The sequence below is a fragment of the Notamacropus eugenii genome, chromosome 5 (assembly GCF_028372415.1).
Source record: "Notamacropus eugenii isolate mMacEug1 chromosome 5, mMacEug1.pri_v2, whole genome shotgun sequence".
NCBI classification, from domain to species: domain Eukaryota; kingdom Metazoa; phylum Chordata; class Mammalia; order Diprotodontia; family Macropodidae; genus Notamacropus; species Notamacropus eugenii.
The window spans coordinates 23323764-23340208 of record NC_092876.1 but is presented as its reverse complement, the minus strand read 5'-3'; the positions used below and the strand labels follow the sequence as shown (position 1 = coordinate 23340208).

At 45.4% G+C, this 16445-nt stretch overlaps 1 protein-coding gene across 1 annotated transcript in view; it reads left to right on the top strand.

Annotated features, from left to right (window-relative positions):
• Window positions 1-15299, top strand: part of LOC140507414 (sialic acid-binding Ig-like lectin 5) — a 30141-nt gene extending 14842 nt beyond the window's left edge. Inside the window, exons 10-16 of the mRNA XM_072615511.1 lie at window positions 8060-8214; window positions 8299-8667; window positions 9282-9566; window positions 9914-9964; window positions 11316-11576; window positions 13118-13232; window positions 13409-15299. Of these exons, the coding sequence (XP_072471612.1) occupies window positions 8060-8214; window positions 8299-8667; window positions 9282-9566; window positions 9914-9964; window positions 11316-11576; window positions 13118-13232; window positions 13409-13466 (1294 nt within the window). The 3' untranslated portion in view covers window positions 13467-15299. The remainder of the gene's footprint in view (window positions 1-8059; window positions 8215-8298; window positions 8668-9281; window positions 9567-9913; window positions 9965-11315; window positions 11577-13117; window positions 13233-13408) is intronic.
• Window positions 15300-16445: the final 1146 nt, after the last annotated feature.

Genomic DNA, 16445 nt, shown 5'->3' with positions numbered 1-16445 from the left:
AAAAATAAGAGAAAGTTTTAAAAGTATTCTTTATTCTGTATTCAAATGCCAGTTCTTTCTCTGGAGATGGATAGCATTTTTCATTATAAATCCTTGTCTTAGATCATTATATTGCTTAAAGTAGCTGTCATTCACAATTGATCATTGTACAAAATTGCTTTTCTTGTGTACAGTGTTCTCCTGGTTCAACTGTCTTTATTTTGCAGCAGTTCATGTAAGTCTCCCTAAATTTTTTCTGAAAACACCCTGCTAATCACTTCTTATAGCAAAGCATAATTTGTCCAGCCATTCCTCAGCTGATAGACATCCCCTCAATTTCCAATTCTTTGCCCCCACAAAAAGAGATGCTATAAATATTTTTGTCAATATAGAGCCTTTTCCTTTTTTCTTTGGTCTCTTTGGGGTATAGACCCAGTAGTCCTATTTCTGGATCAAAGGGTGGTTTATCAATTTTTTAAGCAATGCTTGTCACTTGCATAGCAAATTAAGAGCAGGTTACCTCAGTTTGGCACTGGACCCCAAACACAGGGGGACACAGATTTTTATACATTAAAAGATAACAAAATACGATATAGTCTGATTTCATATTGGGGGAAAGAAAGCTTAGGGACTTTTCGAGTTGGGAGAGGGAGTGAAAACAGATGCAATTCCCTCAAATCAGAAAAAGCTACATCACACTCCCCCCAAGTACCTGTATTCAATCACAGGAACAACGACACAATAACTCATTGATGAGTATCAGGCCAATTTTCAGATAAGACATATGGTGATTGAGATGTACAATTGTGAGAAAACTCCTTGCATGCATCTTTGGATCTGCCTAGGTTTCTGGTTGGTATAACCAAGGTCCATAGTTAAATGTCTCTAAGTAGCAGGTAGAGGGAGTCCAGCTTCCCAGCCACATAGGTATAGGTTGAAATAATGAAATGTAAATTCCTCACAATTCCCATAATTGAATGAAGTTATCTCAGAAGAAAGAAACTGGACAACAGTCACTAGACCCCTAATTGTAAAAAAAAAAAGAAAATGGAGCTAGATTCAGAATTGAGTCACAATACGGAATCAGTGAGGTTCATTCAAATCCCACACTTCCCAGAGAGAGAGTGGGAGATATGATAAAAACAGATAGACTAACAGACAGACAATAGAGATAGACAGATACAGATGGATATAGATAGCTAGAGATAGATAGATAGATGAGATAACTAGAGATAGACAGACACAGAGGTAGCCAGATACATATAGACAGTTAACTCCTCACATGCATATATATACACACATATACATCATATAGATGAATATATACATGCATATATATATATATACATCATGTAGATGTATATATATATACACATCTATATGATATATATAGATATGTATGTAAACATACATATTGTTTTCCTCAAAACTAGTCTTATGAGCTTGGGTCTACTCTTATGAGCTTGCTATGATCACAATTAAATATAACATTGATTTCATACAAACTTAATTAAAATATAAATTGGGAGGATGTGCCAGTGGAATTACCCACTGGTCTCAGACTGGGGAGAGGATTTTTTTTACTTCTGATTCTTCCACCAAATCTGAGTGACTTTATGCAAAGACTCTTCTCTCTGTCCCCCTGTCTTCTCATCTGTTGGAACAGAGAGCTAGCAGTGGGAGCATCAGAGACATAAGGTAAGGGGAGATAATAAAACAGAAATCCCGTGGGGACATATAGGTCTCTCCAGGGAAAAAAAGAACTCATCCTTCAAGACATCTGTTATTTCTACATGAGGGATCCCTCTTTCAATATAACCCTCTTTAAATTCCATTTAATGAACACACTTCAAGGGGATGGAGCCAAGATGGCAGAGAAAAAACAGGGACTTACTTGAGCTCTCCTCCAAAAAACACCAAATACTTGTAAAAAAAATGACTCTAAACAAATTCTGGAGCTGCAGAACCCAAAGAAGGAAAGAAATCCCAAAAGGAAAACTTCTAGCAACACTACAGACAAATTCTAGAATTCCCAAGTCAAGAAGAAAACATTGCAAGCACCCAGAAAGAAACAATGCTAGTACTGTGGAAACACAATCAGGATGACATGAGATTTAGCAGCTTCTACATTAAGGGAATGACGCGTTTGGAATATGATGTTCCAGAGGTCAAAGGAGCTAGGATTAAAATGAAGAATCACCTACCCACCAAAAGTGAGTATAATCCTTCAGGGGAAAAAAATGATTATTTCATGAAATAGAGGACTTTCAAACATTCTTGATGAAAAGGCCAGAGCTGAATAGAAAATTTGACTTTCAAACACAAGAATCAAGAGAAGCAAGGAAAGATAAACAGGAAAGAAAAACCATAAGAGACTTACTAAAGCTGAACTGTTTACTTTCCTACTTAGAAAGATATAATTTGTAACCCTTTAGAGTTTTCTCAGTATTGGGGTAGTTGGAGGGATTACAAATATATGTATATTATATATATATATATATATGTATAGATATATATATATGTATAGATATATATATATAGATATATACACACACACATATATATACATATATATGCATATGTGTGTGTATGTGTGTATAGAAAGAGGGCACAGGGTGAGTTGAATATGAAGGGATGACATCTAAGAAAATAAAATTAGGGGGTAAGGGGAATATGTTGGGAGAAAGAGAAAGGGAGAAATAGAATGGGATAAATTATCTCAAACATAAAAGAGCCAAGAAAAAGCTTTTACATTGAAGGGGAAGAGGGGGGAGGAGAGAGGGAAACAGTGAACCTCATTCTCATCAGATTTAACTTAAGGAAAGAATAACACACACTCAATTGGGTACCAAAATATATCTTACCCTACAGGAAAGGACAGGGGAGAGGGATGAGCAAGGTGTGTGTGTGGGGAGGGGGGCAGTAATAGAAGGGAGGGCAAAAGAGGAAAGGGGATAATTAGAAGGAAGCACTTTTGAGGAGGGACAGGGTCAAAAGAAAGAACAGAATAAATGGGGAAAAGGATAGGATGGAGGGAACTATAGTTAAAAAAGTGTTTTGTATGACCACATAAGTAATAACCTATTTTGAATTGCTTGCCTTCTCAATGGGAGTAGGGGGAGAGGAAGGGGTAGAATTTGTAACTCAAAGTTATAAAAACAAAGGTTAAAAATTGTTTTTACATCCAAATGGGAAATATGACACACAGGCAATGGAGTATAGAAATCTATCTTGCCCTACAAGAATATGGAAGGGATGGGGATAAGAGAAGGGAGCAGTGATAGAATGGAGGGCAGGTTGGGGGAAGGGGTCATCAGAATGCACGCTGTCATGGGAGGGGTGGAGGGAAGGAATGGAGAGAAAATTTGGGACCCAAATCTTGTAGAAGTGAATGTTGAAAACTAAAAATAAAGAAATAAATAATAAACAGAACTGATCCCTCACACGGGATTTCTTGAGGCAGGGACAGCTCTACATCCAATCTTGGTAGAAAGTAGTGATAGAAGAAGAGATCTTTTCCCCTGTAATGGTAATTTAAATGGGAAGATCTTTCCTATTCATTAATAGGGCCATGTGATCTGCCTGGGTCACATGGAAGCCCGAGTCACATGAGTCTATGATGGGAGGAATTGGCTGAAAGGGTGGAAGAAGAAGAGGCAGAGCTAGAGAAGAGTTGAGAGGAAGTAGGTCAGAGCAGTCAGAATTGAAGGAGACAACTTGCCAAAGGGGTGGGGCAAGAAGAGCAGAGCTCAGGGAGAGTGAAGCAGAGAGAGTGAGTGAAAGAGGGTGAAATTTTGCCTAGGGGAGTTTTTTTGTGATGAGGCCTAATAGAGAAAAGGCTTGACGGTGGCCTTGCTCCCTGCATTGATAATGTGTATAGATTTCTTTGTTACTAAGGTGGATGTGGCTCTCTAATATCTGAATAAATATTTTGGTTTTGTGTTCGAGGGAGAGAGTTTATATTTTGTGAATTTACCCTGGAAACATGCATGTCTATCCATAGCAACTGTTGTGGGTATCACATTGGCATTACAATGGCTTTCTCCTATCACACTTGGGAAATTAATTTTTGTCCTCAAGGATAAGACTTTACATTTCTCCCTCTTGGGGAAGAGAAAAGAGAATGAGCATTTCTATAGTGCACAGGAAGTGCCAGGCATTGTGCTAAGCATCTTTAGAGCTATTAGGGCATCTGATCCTCACAACAACCCTGGGGGTTGGGAGCTATCCTTATTTTCATTTTACAGTGGAGGAAACTGAGGCAAATTGAGGTGAAGTGACTTGTCCAGGATCAGACAGCTCTAAGTGGCTGAGGCTGAATTGGCATTCAGTTCTCCCTGACTTCAGGTCCAAGGGTCTATCCACTGGATCACACAGCAGCCCCTGTAAAATGCTAGATTATTAGATAAAGCCCAGTTTTGCAGGCTTTTGACATCTTTTTTCATCCTGCCTCATACACTGTGTTCACAGCTTCTGAGAGTTCTGTGTCATCTCAAAATCTGATGAGCAAATCACATATGCCTTCATGCAAGTCTCTGATAAAAATGCTGCACACCACAGAGCCCAGGACAGATCTCTGGCTTAGTCTTCTTGAGACCTCTTACCTTGATGACATTGAACCATCAACAACTACTCTCTGAGTGCAGCCATCCAACCAGTTCTAATGCACCTGACTGTATTGTTGCCCATCTTCTCCATAGGATGTGATCACTCTTCCAATGTTGTGCTCAAATCCAGGCCAACTATGTCCATGGCATCATTCTCTTCATCTCCTAAATTAGTAATTGTATCCAGAAAAGGAAGTGAGGAGACTCTGGCATGATCTTTGGTTGGGGAAGTCAAGCTTGTTTGTTACCATCACTCCATTCGTATCTAAGCATTACTCAAGTTTCTCTTTAGTCATTCATTCTACCACATCCCTGGAAACTGACGTCAAGTTCACAGTTCTTCAATGAGCAGAATGTCCACTTCCCTCTGTAAACTGAGACCACATTTGCCTTTCTTCAATCTCCTTTCTCATGGCTTTTTAAAAATTATTTATTTTATTAAATATATCCCAATTATGTAAAAATTCTAAACATTACTTTATTAACTTTTGAGTTCCCAATTCCCCATCTCCCTCCTATTTCTCCCCTCTCCTTAAGAAAGCAAGCACTTTGTGCAAGTTTAAGAGAGAGAGAGATGTGTCAGAAGAGAAAACAAGAGAAAGAATGAAAGACAAAAGAGAAAGAGAAGAGAGAAAATGAGAAAAAGAGAAGAGAGAAAATGAAAGAGAGAGAGAGGTGGATATTTGAAATATCTTATCACTATTATATAAAATCATACCTGTTATCCAAATGTCATAACCGTTATCCAATTGACAGTCAACTTTTCTCCTATCTTTTATATTAAGGTAATCTGTAGAATGGGAGAGAAATGCTTTTCTTTCTTCCTTTTTCTGCCTTCTTCCAAACACTCCATTTCATATTTTCTCCAGTGGATCCCCAGATTCCCTCTTAGGAGAACAGATAATCAATACACAATGTTCCTCCTGTCTTGATTTTGCTTACTCAATTACTTGGAAAAATTTTTTTAAAGGAGTGAGAAAAATGTAAAATTAAAAATTATAATTCTAAATGTAAATTTACCCAACCTTTTTTTTAAAATAGGGGGAGACTGGAGTGATAGATAAAAAAAAGCAATAAATTGTTTCCCATGGGATCTATCTGTCTATGTACACATACATAAATACATACACACATACATACAATTGTGTACAAATTCAAAATAAAGGGATAGGAAAATGGGATTTGCTACAAGTAATCTCCAAAATTGTAATCAGGAATAATGTTTTCAAATAAGATACAAAAGGAGAGAATTAAATGACCAGTTAAACTGTTCCTTTCATCACACATGCTTGTTTGTCTCAAGGTGTTGTTAGCTGGTTGAAACCAGTGAAATTTTATCATGTGAGGAGAGAAAACCAAGATAACCACATCAAGCTTGCAGACATCGTACAAAATTATATAGCTAGACAGGTAGATAGATATAGATATATATAAATACATACCTACATATATATTTTCATTTCAGAAAGTGTTATAGTGAGTAATTACAGGTAGTGTAACAGGACTTTGCAGCATATCTAGATGGCCTGGGATGTCATCTCCCACATCGATGCTTCCATCCTCAGTTTTCTGAGCTGGCCGCAAATTTCCATATTAATGTCTTTCCATATTTCCAAATTTCCATATTAATGTTGTGGACCAGTGGGCTTCCAGCTTCACACCAATTAGTCAGAGGATCTCCAGACCCTAGGAGTGAATCAGTCAGTCAATACCAGAGTAAGGCAGGTATTAAGAGACTTTCCTCTAAACTCCCCACAATGTATGGACAAGCCTTCAGTCAATTTTAGGCATTCCAGCACATTCACTCATTGGATGAAGGCAGATGTTGCCCACCAGGGAATCATCATAGCACTGAGTGAAAGAATCAGAAGCAGGACTGAGCTGGTGCACCAAGGGGGCAGTCCAGGACTGGAACACTCCAAGCTGGGGAGGGCCGAGAAGAGGCTGACCTTGGTCCCTATAGCACAGGGTAGTAGGGGCACCAGAGGGAGAGTTCAGGGGGAGTGTTCTAGTCCTCCCCACCCAACCTCAACTGTAAGTCTGATCAGTGGGAGCTACAAGTGGGAGCCCAGAAGAGCTTTTCACTGGGCTCTGCTAGAGCTTATCCTCCCCCTGCCCTGAGTTGACACTAAGCTCCCTAAGGGCAGGCACATCTCCCGTGTCTCTGCATCAGCAGCTCCCTGTACAGAGGAGCCTCATCATGAGTCATTGCAAGGGTTGTAGGTGAAACCTTGGAGAACAGACCCTGGTCTGCATGGATAAGCTTATGATTGTTTTTACTGAGATTGCATCCCAATGAGATAAAAGACAAGACCCAAAGGTCCTAGAGCTACTAGAACATCCCCAGCAAAATCATGGTGGCTCACATGCTGTCATTAGCACAAGTAAAAGCGACAGTGGGGATCCAAAGGTGCCAGAAAGCTGTCTCAATTATATGGGATGAGAATCCTGGAAAATGTTGCTCATGTGGCTATGGGAATACAGAGAAACATAGGGAGATCTTTTTGAATTGATACAGCATGGGAAAGGTGAATCCAGGGGAAAGCCAAGGGCAAAGGTCACAGGAATCCAAATAAAAGAACTGGGAGTAAGTCAAGAGTCATCAAGTGTTTATTAAGCACTTACTGTGTGCCGGGCATTGTGGTAGGTACTGAGGATACCAAGAAAGGCAAAGCCAGCTCAAATCCACCAGAAACTTTTGTTCTGTTAGGTAGAACACCAAGTGAATAACCAGGTATTTAAAAGAGAGAATGAAAGTAGAAGAAAATAAATGGAAAGGGGAAACAGACAGTGGCATTGGAGCTGAGGTTTGGTTCAAGCCAGGAAAAAGGAAAGGAGGAGTGAAAGACATTCAGGCATGGGGCACAGTCAGGGCAAAAGGTTAGAGATAGGAGATGAAATGGCATGCCTAAGAAACAGTTTGCTAGTGTAGCTGGATTAGAGGGATCTTAGAGGACAGTAAGGTAATAATAATAGTAATCACCAATATTTCTACAGTGATTCAAGATCTGCAAAACACTTGGCAAATCTCACATTTGATTCACACAACTAGGCTGAGGGGGAGGGGCTATTATTATCCACACTGTACAGATGGGAAAACTGAGGCTCAGACAGAGGAAAGACTGACAGGACATGCCTGAGGCAGGATTTCAGCTCAGGTGTCCCTGATCCCAGCTCAGCTTGCACAGGACAGGGGCAGCAGTGTTTAATGGTCAGCACCAGCTCTGGGACAGGCACTGGTCACTGCCCTCCATCAGCCACATAGACAAGCTGGTCCATACAAGATCCACAGCCCCAGCCTATGCAGCAAATCTGTCCTCCCCCAGCACCTGAGTTCTGACTGTATCTGCAGCTGGCCCAGGACAGGAGGCCCCTCCTTACTGACCTCAGCTAAGGAGGCCTGGAAACCCACAGACGGAGAGGACAGGGGCTCTGCTTCTGAGCATGCTCCTCTCCCTCTCTCTCCACACAAGGACTTCTTGTTTCCTCTTCCTCTTTTCTCTGAGCCTGACAGAGATGGCTAGAGGGAGCCATGGTGTTCAGGGAGTGATACAGAGCTGCAGCAGAGCCTGCCTCTGTCCTGTCTCATCCATGCTGCTGCTGCTGCTCCTGCCCGTGCTGTGGGAGGGTGAGTGGGGTTGGGGCAGAAGGAGGCTGGTCTGAGGGGCTGAGAAGAGGTGGTGATGCTGACCAGGACTCTGTTTGCCCTCAGGGTCCCTGTCCCAGACACTGGAGGTGCAGCCCTCGGTGACGGTGCAGGAGGGGATGTGTGTCCATGTCCCCTGCACCTTCAGACACTACGGACTATCACCCAATGGCCACAGCACAGTTTATGGCTACTGGTTCAGAGAAGGTTCTGACATTTCAAATGACAGGCCCATGGCCACTAATGACCCATCTCGGTTGGTGGAGGAGCGAGCCCAGGGGAGATTCCATCTTATTGGGGATCCCAGGATGAACAATTGCTCTCTGAGGATCATGGATGCCCAGATCTCAGACAAGGGGAGATACTTTTTCCGTTTTGACTATGTACATGACAGATATAATTACCGCAATAAGCCACTTTATGTGAATGTGATAGGTAGGATGCTCCTCTCCTGGGAGGCTCTCTGTGGATGAGACAGGCAGGTCTGGGGAATGGGCTAGCTTTGGATACCCTGATCCTGCCTGTGGGAGGGGTGAGAGAACATGGAGGACACGTGGGGTACCTGCTCAGGGTGAGGGGCAGACCCTGGAATGGTATGAAGACCTTACCTAAAGCTCCAGAGCTGCAAAAGGGAGGGAATGTGGTGGGGTCCTCTTTGTGAGGAACCAGGACGCCAGACAAAGCTGAGAGGGGCCATGGTTGTGCAGGAAAGAATTCTGGAGATGCTGCCAAAGGAAGGAGATTCAAATCCCAGATTACTGACTGACTCTCTTTGGAGCTTTTTCCTTATAATTTCCCACTCCCTCTCTGGGACTCAGTTTCCCGTTATGTAAAATGAATGACTAGTTATCTATTGCCCTTAATGCAAATTCCTCTTGGCCTATAATCTATGAGTGACCTGGGTCCTGAGGATGACAGGGGATACCCAAGAGGCTGGTAAGCAGCAGGGGCCTGAATGGGGTCATAGTATGAGGGATGGGGTAGTTACCAGCATCTGGAAGGACACTTCTCCTCCCCAGGCCATGGCTCACTGTCTCTCTCCTCTCCAGACTTGAGCGAGAAACCAGATATCTCTATTCCAGAGGTGCTAGAGTCAGGGAACCCAGTGACTCTGAACTGTACATTTCCTTGGGCCTGTGGGGAAAACAGGCCCTTCCAATTCTCCTGGATGGGGGCTGCCCTCTCCTCCAAGCCACAAAGCTCTGGGCCATTCCACTTCTCACAGGTCTCCTTCATCCCTGGGCACCAGCATCATGGCACCAAACTCACCTGTCAGGTGACCCTTCCTGAAAGTCATTTGAGCTCAGAGAGAACCGTCCAACTCAATGTGTCCTGTAAGTACTGGGGCCAAGGGGCCTGCATTCCCCAAGTAAGACAGTGAGGGAGGAGTGCATTAAGAAGCCAGGGTCCTGGCCCAGCTCTGAGACACCAGATGCCTTTTCCTGGGCAGGGCAAGGAAAGCTGCCTCTCTGAAGAGACACATGCTGGGATTTCTTGTTTTTTCTAACTCTCAGCCTCGGTGGTTTGATGTGCCAATGTCAGTCAGATTGAGTTATCCTAGATGGCCTCTGAGTTCCTTCTACTCTGATATTCTGTGGTTCTGGAATTTAATCTTTTCCCTGGCTGATGCTGGGCTGGGCAGAGAGCCCCACCCCCAGCCAGCCTGGTCCTTCTATTGCAGATGCTGTGCAGAATGTGACCATCACCATGGCCCAGGACAGCAGGACAACAGGCATGAGAAGAGCCTTTGGGGGAGGGCAGGGAGGGGACCCGGAGCTTTCAACTTCTACTCTGAAGGTGTGGGTAGATGTCAGGGAGAGGAAAGAGACAGGAGAGACAGGGACTCACTCTGCAATCCCAGGTTCTCCTTGGCATGGGCTGCTTCTCCTGTTGGAATTATATCAGCTCTCATTTACTCATGACTTTAAGACACAGCAACCGTTTTCCTCCCAACAGTCATATGAGATAAGGAGTGGGAGTGTTCTTATCCCTACTTTCCAGATGTGAAAGCTGAGGCTCAGAGCTGTGAGCAGACCTGACCTAGTTCCCAGAGTCTACAGTAGGAGAGAGGTGTGAACTCTAAATGTAGAGTCTGAATGTAGTGACCTCTCCACTGCACCAGGCTTAGGCTGAGAGGGACAAGGCCCACCTTGGAGTCCAGTTCCCAGGGCAGTATTCTGTCCCCTGGACCCATCAAGGTTTCCGTCTTGGGGAAACTGACCCAACTCTCTACAATCCAGGCCAAACAGGGAGGCTTTGTTCCCTAGGGCATTGATGTTGGTTTCAGAGCTGATCTGGGGGTTTAAGGGACTTGTGTATGAAGAGGCTATGGGGATGGGTCAAGGAACTGCAGTCACTGGGATCAGGAGTCTGACCATCCAGGCTGAGCCTTGAGCCTTCAGTCAGGTCAGGGCAGTATTGGCCCTGAGGCCTTAGGGCCGCTCCGGGTAGAAAAGTGGAACCTTGTGGTGTTTACAGTGGGCTCCTAGGATGTGAGATCTCCAGGCCCAAGGTACAGACATTTCAGTCTCCTGAGACCTTGTTTGTTGTGTCTGTGATTCGCATTACTTTCCCCTTTAACTGATAAAGTGAAACAGTGAGAGAGACACAGACAGAGACACAGACAGAGAGACATACAAAGAGAGAATAAAAAAAAAGTAGAGAGAAATAAGGAAGGAAGGAAGGAAGGAAGGAAGGAAGGAAGGAAGGAAGGAAGGAAGGAAGGAAGGAAGGAAGGAGGGAGGAAAAGAAGATAAACAAAACCCAGTCTGAGGCAAAGGCAGGAAAATGACCCAGGCTGAGTGTGCCCTGGCAGCAGGAGAGGCAGGGGAGGCCTCCATGGTCTGGGGAGCAGCCAGAGAAGATGCAGGGCAGGGAGAAGGGGGCAGGAATCCAGGCTGGGCTGGGCCTGGGGTTCCCCTTCCTGCCTGGGGTCCTGTCCTCTTCCACTTGCCCCTTCCTTGTGGGATCTTGGGGAAATCACCCCAGCTCTCTAGCTCCCAGGTTCCTGCTGGGTACAGTGAAGGTGGGGTCTCTGAAGACCCTCCAGTTTCTCACTCCTGGGACCTCCTTATCTTTTTCAGTTTTCATACTAGGAAACAGCTCAGTTCTTGTGGTGCAGGAGGGAAAATCCCTTCACCTGCTTTGTGCTGCCAACAGCAATCCCCCAGCTACACTGAGCTGGATCCTGGGGGACCAAACCCTGGCCTCTTCCCAGCCCTCAGACCATGGAGTCCTGCACCTGGATCTGCCCCACCTGGGCTCAGCAGATGAAGGAAATTACACCTGCCTGGTTCAGCAACTTCTGGGCTCCAAACAGTCCTCCTTGAGTGTCTCTGTGCAGTGTGAGTATGAGGGGGCAGTGAACTTGACCTCAATTTTTGGAAAGTCTGGGGATAGAATATTGAAGGGCTAGTTGGTGAACAGTAAGAAAGGGAAATTGTAATTGCAAAGAGTTGATAGGCTTCACCAAAACCAGGCCCTGACTAAATAACCTTGTGCATTAGTTTGATCTGGTTCTAACCCAGTCAGTGGGAGGAATGCTAGAGAAGATATTTAGCTTGACTGTAGATAAGCATGACATAGTGAATTCATGGCAGTGTTGTGGAGAAGGAGGAAAACTGAGGATTGATGCAGACCAGAATTGGGTCTGGAAAAAGGGGACAGCTCCCTGACCTGAAGTTAATGGTGGCCATGCCCTTCCACATGACCCACCCTTGATCACTGATTCACTTGTTTCCTGCTTTAAACTCAGGGCTTGACTTTGGTCCTGCCAGCCAGTGGCATCTCTCTCCCTTTCTAAGATGGTTCAAAAACCCCAAGAAGGTGTTATAAGTACCCTGGGCTGCTTCTTTCATCACCTGGGGATCCAAAATCCAATATGTCAGGGTTTAAGACTTGAATTCCTGAGGGCAGACACATGCTGCCTTTCCATCTATCTCTTCACCCATCTTCTGTGAAGTCATGTTAGCCAGCCTTTATTAAACACCCACAAGGTACTGGGGGGGGAGGGGGAGGAGCGGGGGGGGGGGGGTGTATGTGTAGTGGTGATGTAGGGATCAGAAAAGGCCAGCTCCTGTGGGGTCAGGGCCGCCGAGCCTTTGGCAGGGCTCCTATTCCCCTTGGGGGTTCCCCTCTCAACCAGTCTCACCTGTGACTCCAAAAAGCTGTAACATGCATGGGGCCACACTCTGGTTATACCATCTCAGTAGCTGGGCTAAACGAGGTTAAGGGTGACTGAGAGGCTTCAGAGACATGGGTGAGTTAGGGGGTATTTCCCCAAAGCATGTGAAGACTTCCCCTGGAGAAATGGGAGGACAAGGACAACTTGTTCTAAAAGTCGTGAAGGCAGAGGTTAGAGTTAGAGTTGGGTTGGATGTCAAAGATGTCAAGGTCATCTGCAGCATCCCAGGCCAGAACCCTAGTGCTTGAGTAGGAACACCAAGGCAGAGGATAGATGAGAGGAGAAAGCCTGGGGTGGGTGAGGCAGCAGAGTGAGTGCTGGGGAGGGTCTGAGAGAGGCAGATGGTGGGGGGTAGCCCCCATAGTATTTGGGCTGGAGAGCCTCTCCTGAGATCATGCCCCTCGTGATTATGGTGGTAGGGTCACAGTTTTCTGCCTTGTTCTGTTCCTGATCTGAGCACACAACACCCCCTAGACTCAGAGAGAAAGAGATGTTGAAGGCAGTTATCAGAGCCTGGACCCCTGCCCTGTGCCCACTGGGATGGGTTCTGTCTCCCACCCCTAGAGAAGGCTGGCAGTCCTGGGACTTGGGAATTCAAGGAGGGACCTGAGGTTCTATGAGGCAGTAAGGCTGGAGGGAAAGGATTGAAAGCTGGGGCACAATGAGCCCCCTCTAACCTTCACCTGCTCCTCTCCCCCAAAGCCTTCTCTGCCCAGGAGATGAATTGGTGGCCCTTGGTGCTCACACTGCTCCGAGGAGCCCTCATGGGGATTGGCTTTCTCCTCACCCATGCCCTTACCTGGCTCTATTACACCCGGTGAGTGTGTCTGCCCTCTGACCCACAAGTCCATGGCATTCCATGCCCCTCACTCTCTGCCCAACCCCCTCCTCACTCTTCTTCCCAGAAATGGTCCCTGGGGTCGCCCCTCACCCCTACACCCTTGGCCTTACACCCCTGGTTCTTCTAGCTGTGACTGAGTATTTCTCCCACAGGAAACCCCTAGGGAGAGAGCAGCCACCAACTCCAAAAGGGGCCCAGTCATCTCTGTGATGACTCCTGGCTTTGAACCTGTCCCAGACCTGCCTCCTGCCCCTTCCACTCAATGGCCCCAGTTCTGCCCTCATGGACCCAGCCAGTCAAGTCTGACCCTGCAGCTACAGGACCAACCTCCAGGTCTAAAGGACAGTTCTTAGATCCCCCTGGGTCTCCTCTTCTCCCTCTAAATAGTCCCAGGCCCTTCCCCTGATTGGCCTATGACATGATCTCATTGATGGAGGGAGTATGTCCTTATTCAAGGACCTGCTTCCCAGGACAGGTCAGAGCCCAAGCAGCCCTGGCCCCAGGACTGGGAAAGCACCCTCATCTGTGCACAGAGCACCCAGGGCCACACTAGATGCAGGATGCTTTCTTGGAGTTTTTCCTCCTGAGGTGACTTTGGCTGTGTTCCTGAGCCTTAGTTTCCTCATATGAAATGAGGTTAGCATGATACTCTCTGTTCCCTCCAGCAGGGTACCTGGTGCCCAAGAAATGAGGGTCACCAGGTTTCTGAGCACTACCCCCCAACTATTCCAGCTGCTTTAAGTATATGTGTGTCGTCTCCTGGAGGGGTGCAGGGAAGGGAAGGTCCTGCTCCTTCCAGGACTCCCCTGCTTTTCTCCATCTTTGCCACCAGAAGATGCCTTGTCTGTTCTGCACTATCTCAGTCTCCCCACCCCACCCCCATCACTCCCTGTGAAACCCCACAGCTTCCCCATGGGTTACTTCCCAAAGGAGCCATTTGGGGAGGTTCTGGCCTTCTACAAAGATTTCCCACACTGGTAGGGAGTGTCCCTAGAATCCCACTGGCTTCAATCAGAGGTTCCCCAGAGCAGGCTCAGTCAAAGGGGTTCACTGGAGCAGGGGTATCCTGTTCCCTGGATAAACCAGGAAGGACAGTATATGTAGAGTGGAGTGAGCTGGGAGTGCACTTTCTGTCTTCTATAAAGGCAGGCTGTGGGAGGAATTTGGCACTCTACCCTCCAGAGAGAGAGAAGGCTGAGGGGACCTCCTCAGGTCAAGTCATGAACCCACCAAGCCCAAATTCAGGCCTGGAAAGTCTGCTCCCCAGTCACTGTTTGGTGTGTTTTATGCTGAAGAAGTTTTCACTTGAAAGTTTAGGATTACCTCATGTCTACGTCAATGCAGATGGGAGCAAAAGATATCTTGTGCAAGCACCAATGGTACATCAAAGCATATTTCATATAGGACAGCCTTCATTTTAGCCCACAAACAATGCAATGACTGCAAAGCAATGAAAACAGTCTATAAACTATTGATTTTAATAATCTTTCTATTTCTAGTGATTCCCACTTTCCATACAAGGACCTGTCTTACGGCACAATCCTAAATGTTTAGCGACATTCTAGAGTAAACCTCTGACATTCTCACATGAAAAATGATTATCAATAAGCAATAATTGGGGTGGGGGAGATTTGGAACCCTTCTAAAAGTCCAGACTTTAAGTTCAGTTCTTAAGGACATTGCTAATGATGAGATTGGACTCCCTTTCTTGTATAAGAACTCACCCTGGGGGAAGTTCTCCCATTCTGCTTAGGCTTGGGTGGGGTATACATCCTTTGAAATGGTAGCCCAGTGCCTGCCCTGATACAGAGATACTGTCCTCATCCAAGAGATACCCAGCCCTTCGTTTTAATATAGCCCATATTCAATCAGGTTAACCAATTGGATGTTACTGATGCTTGATGGATCACCTACTGTTTTTAAGGGTATACAATCTCTTTTCCACTTTCATTATTGTCTTTGAACTAAGAGAGAGATCAAATGGCTATCTTTTTACTAATAACCTGTTGACCCTATTAATAAAATGAATAAATCACCCAGAAACTATGTCTTTGTAATGTTTTTAAAAGTCACCCTAATTAGTCCCACTTAATCCTCTCCATCAACTGTCAATCCCTGGTTCTTCCTCAAACCATAGAGATGGAAGGACCCTTAGAACATGGAACATCAGACCCCTTCCAGAAATCTGAGCACAGGACCTTAGACCTGAAAGGAACTTTAAAATCTTGTTCAAATTTTCCCTTGATGGGAGTGTCCCCAGTTCTAAGGGGAAGGGATTCATCCACAACTGCCCAGTGAGTTAGTGGCAGAGTGATGACTCAATTCAATCCACATCAATGCCAATCAACAAGAATTTACTTATGACTAATTCCCTTCCAGGCACAGTTCTGGGTTCTGGAGACACAGAGATGATATGAGACAATCCCTAGAACTTCTAGGAAGTTGTGTTCTGCCCAGGTGCACATCAGATGTTGCGAGAATATCAAATCAAGAAAATACTCAAAGTCATTTTGGAGAGCAGGGCACTGGTCTGACCTCAAGAGTTGGTTGTTATCCTTCGTCTTTGAAGGGGACCAAAATAACACCATCATTGTAAAGTGAAATTTGAGTGTGTCCGACTGTGGCTGATCAGACCAATATGATCTCGGAATGCTCTACCACAGGTTGGGCACAGATAATCCGTGTGAGTATTTGGGGTGGATATCCCAAATTTGTGCATCCTGCATTTACTTTGTGCTGTCTCAATTCTGCTTTGCTCAAAGAGGACAGCACCTTTTCTTATGTGGGCATGCCATGCTGACCAAGTTCCAAAAAGCTCAATGGATTAGTAGAGAAGAATGAATAGGAACAAAGGAGGGATGGGGCTGCCTTGGATAGCTGTGAGGGAAGTGGGATGGTTGTTCAGGAAAGAGAAAGTTGTCCTAGGCAGGCCATGACTAATGAAGGATTCAGTCAATCCATCTACCAATCAACAATCCTTTAATAATGCTGGGGGCAGGGGGAGGAGCCAAGATGGCGGAGTAGAAAGACACACATATGCTAGCTCCGAACCCACAGCCCATAAAATATCTGTAAAGAAGAACTCCCAACAAATTCTGGAGCAGCAGAAGCCACAGAACAACGGAGTGGAAGCAATTTCTGTTCCAGAGAGCCCTGAAAACCTGTCGCGAAAGGTGCGTCATGCCCTGG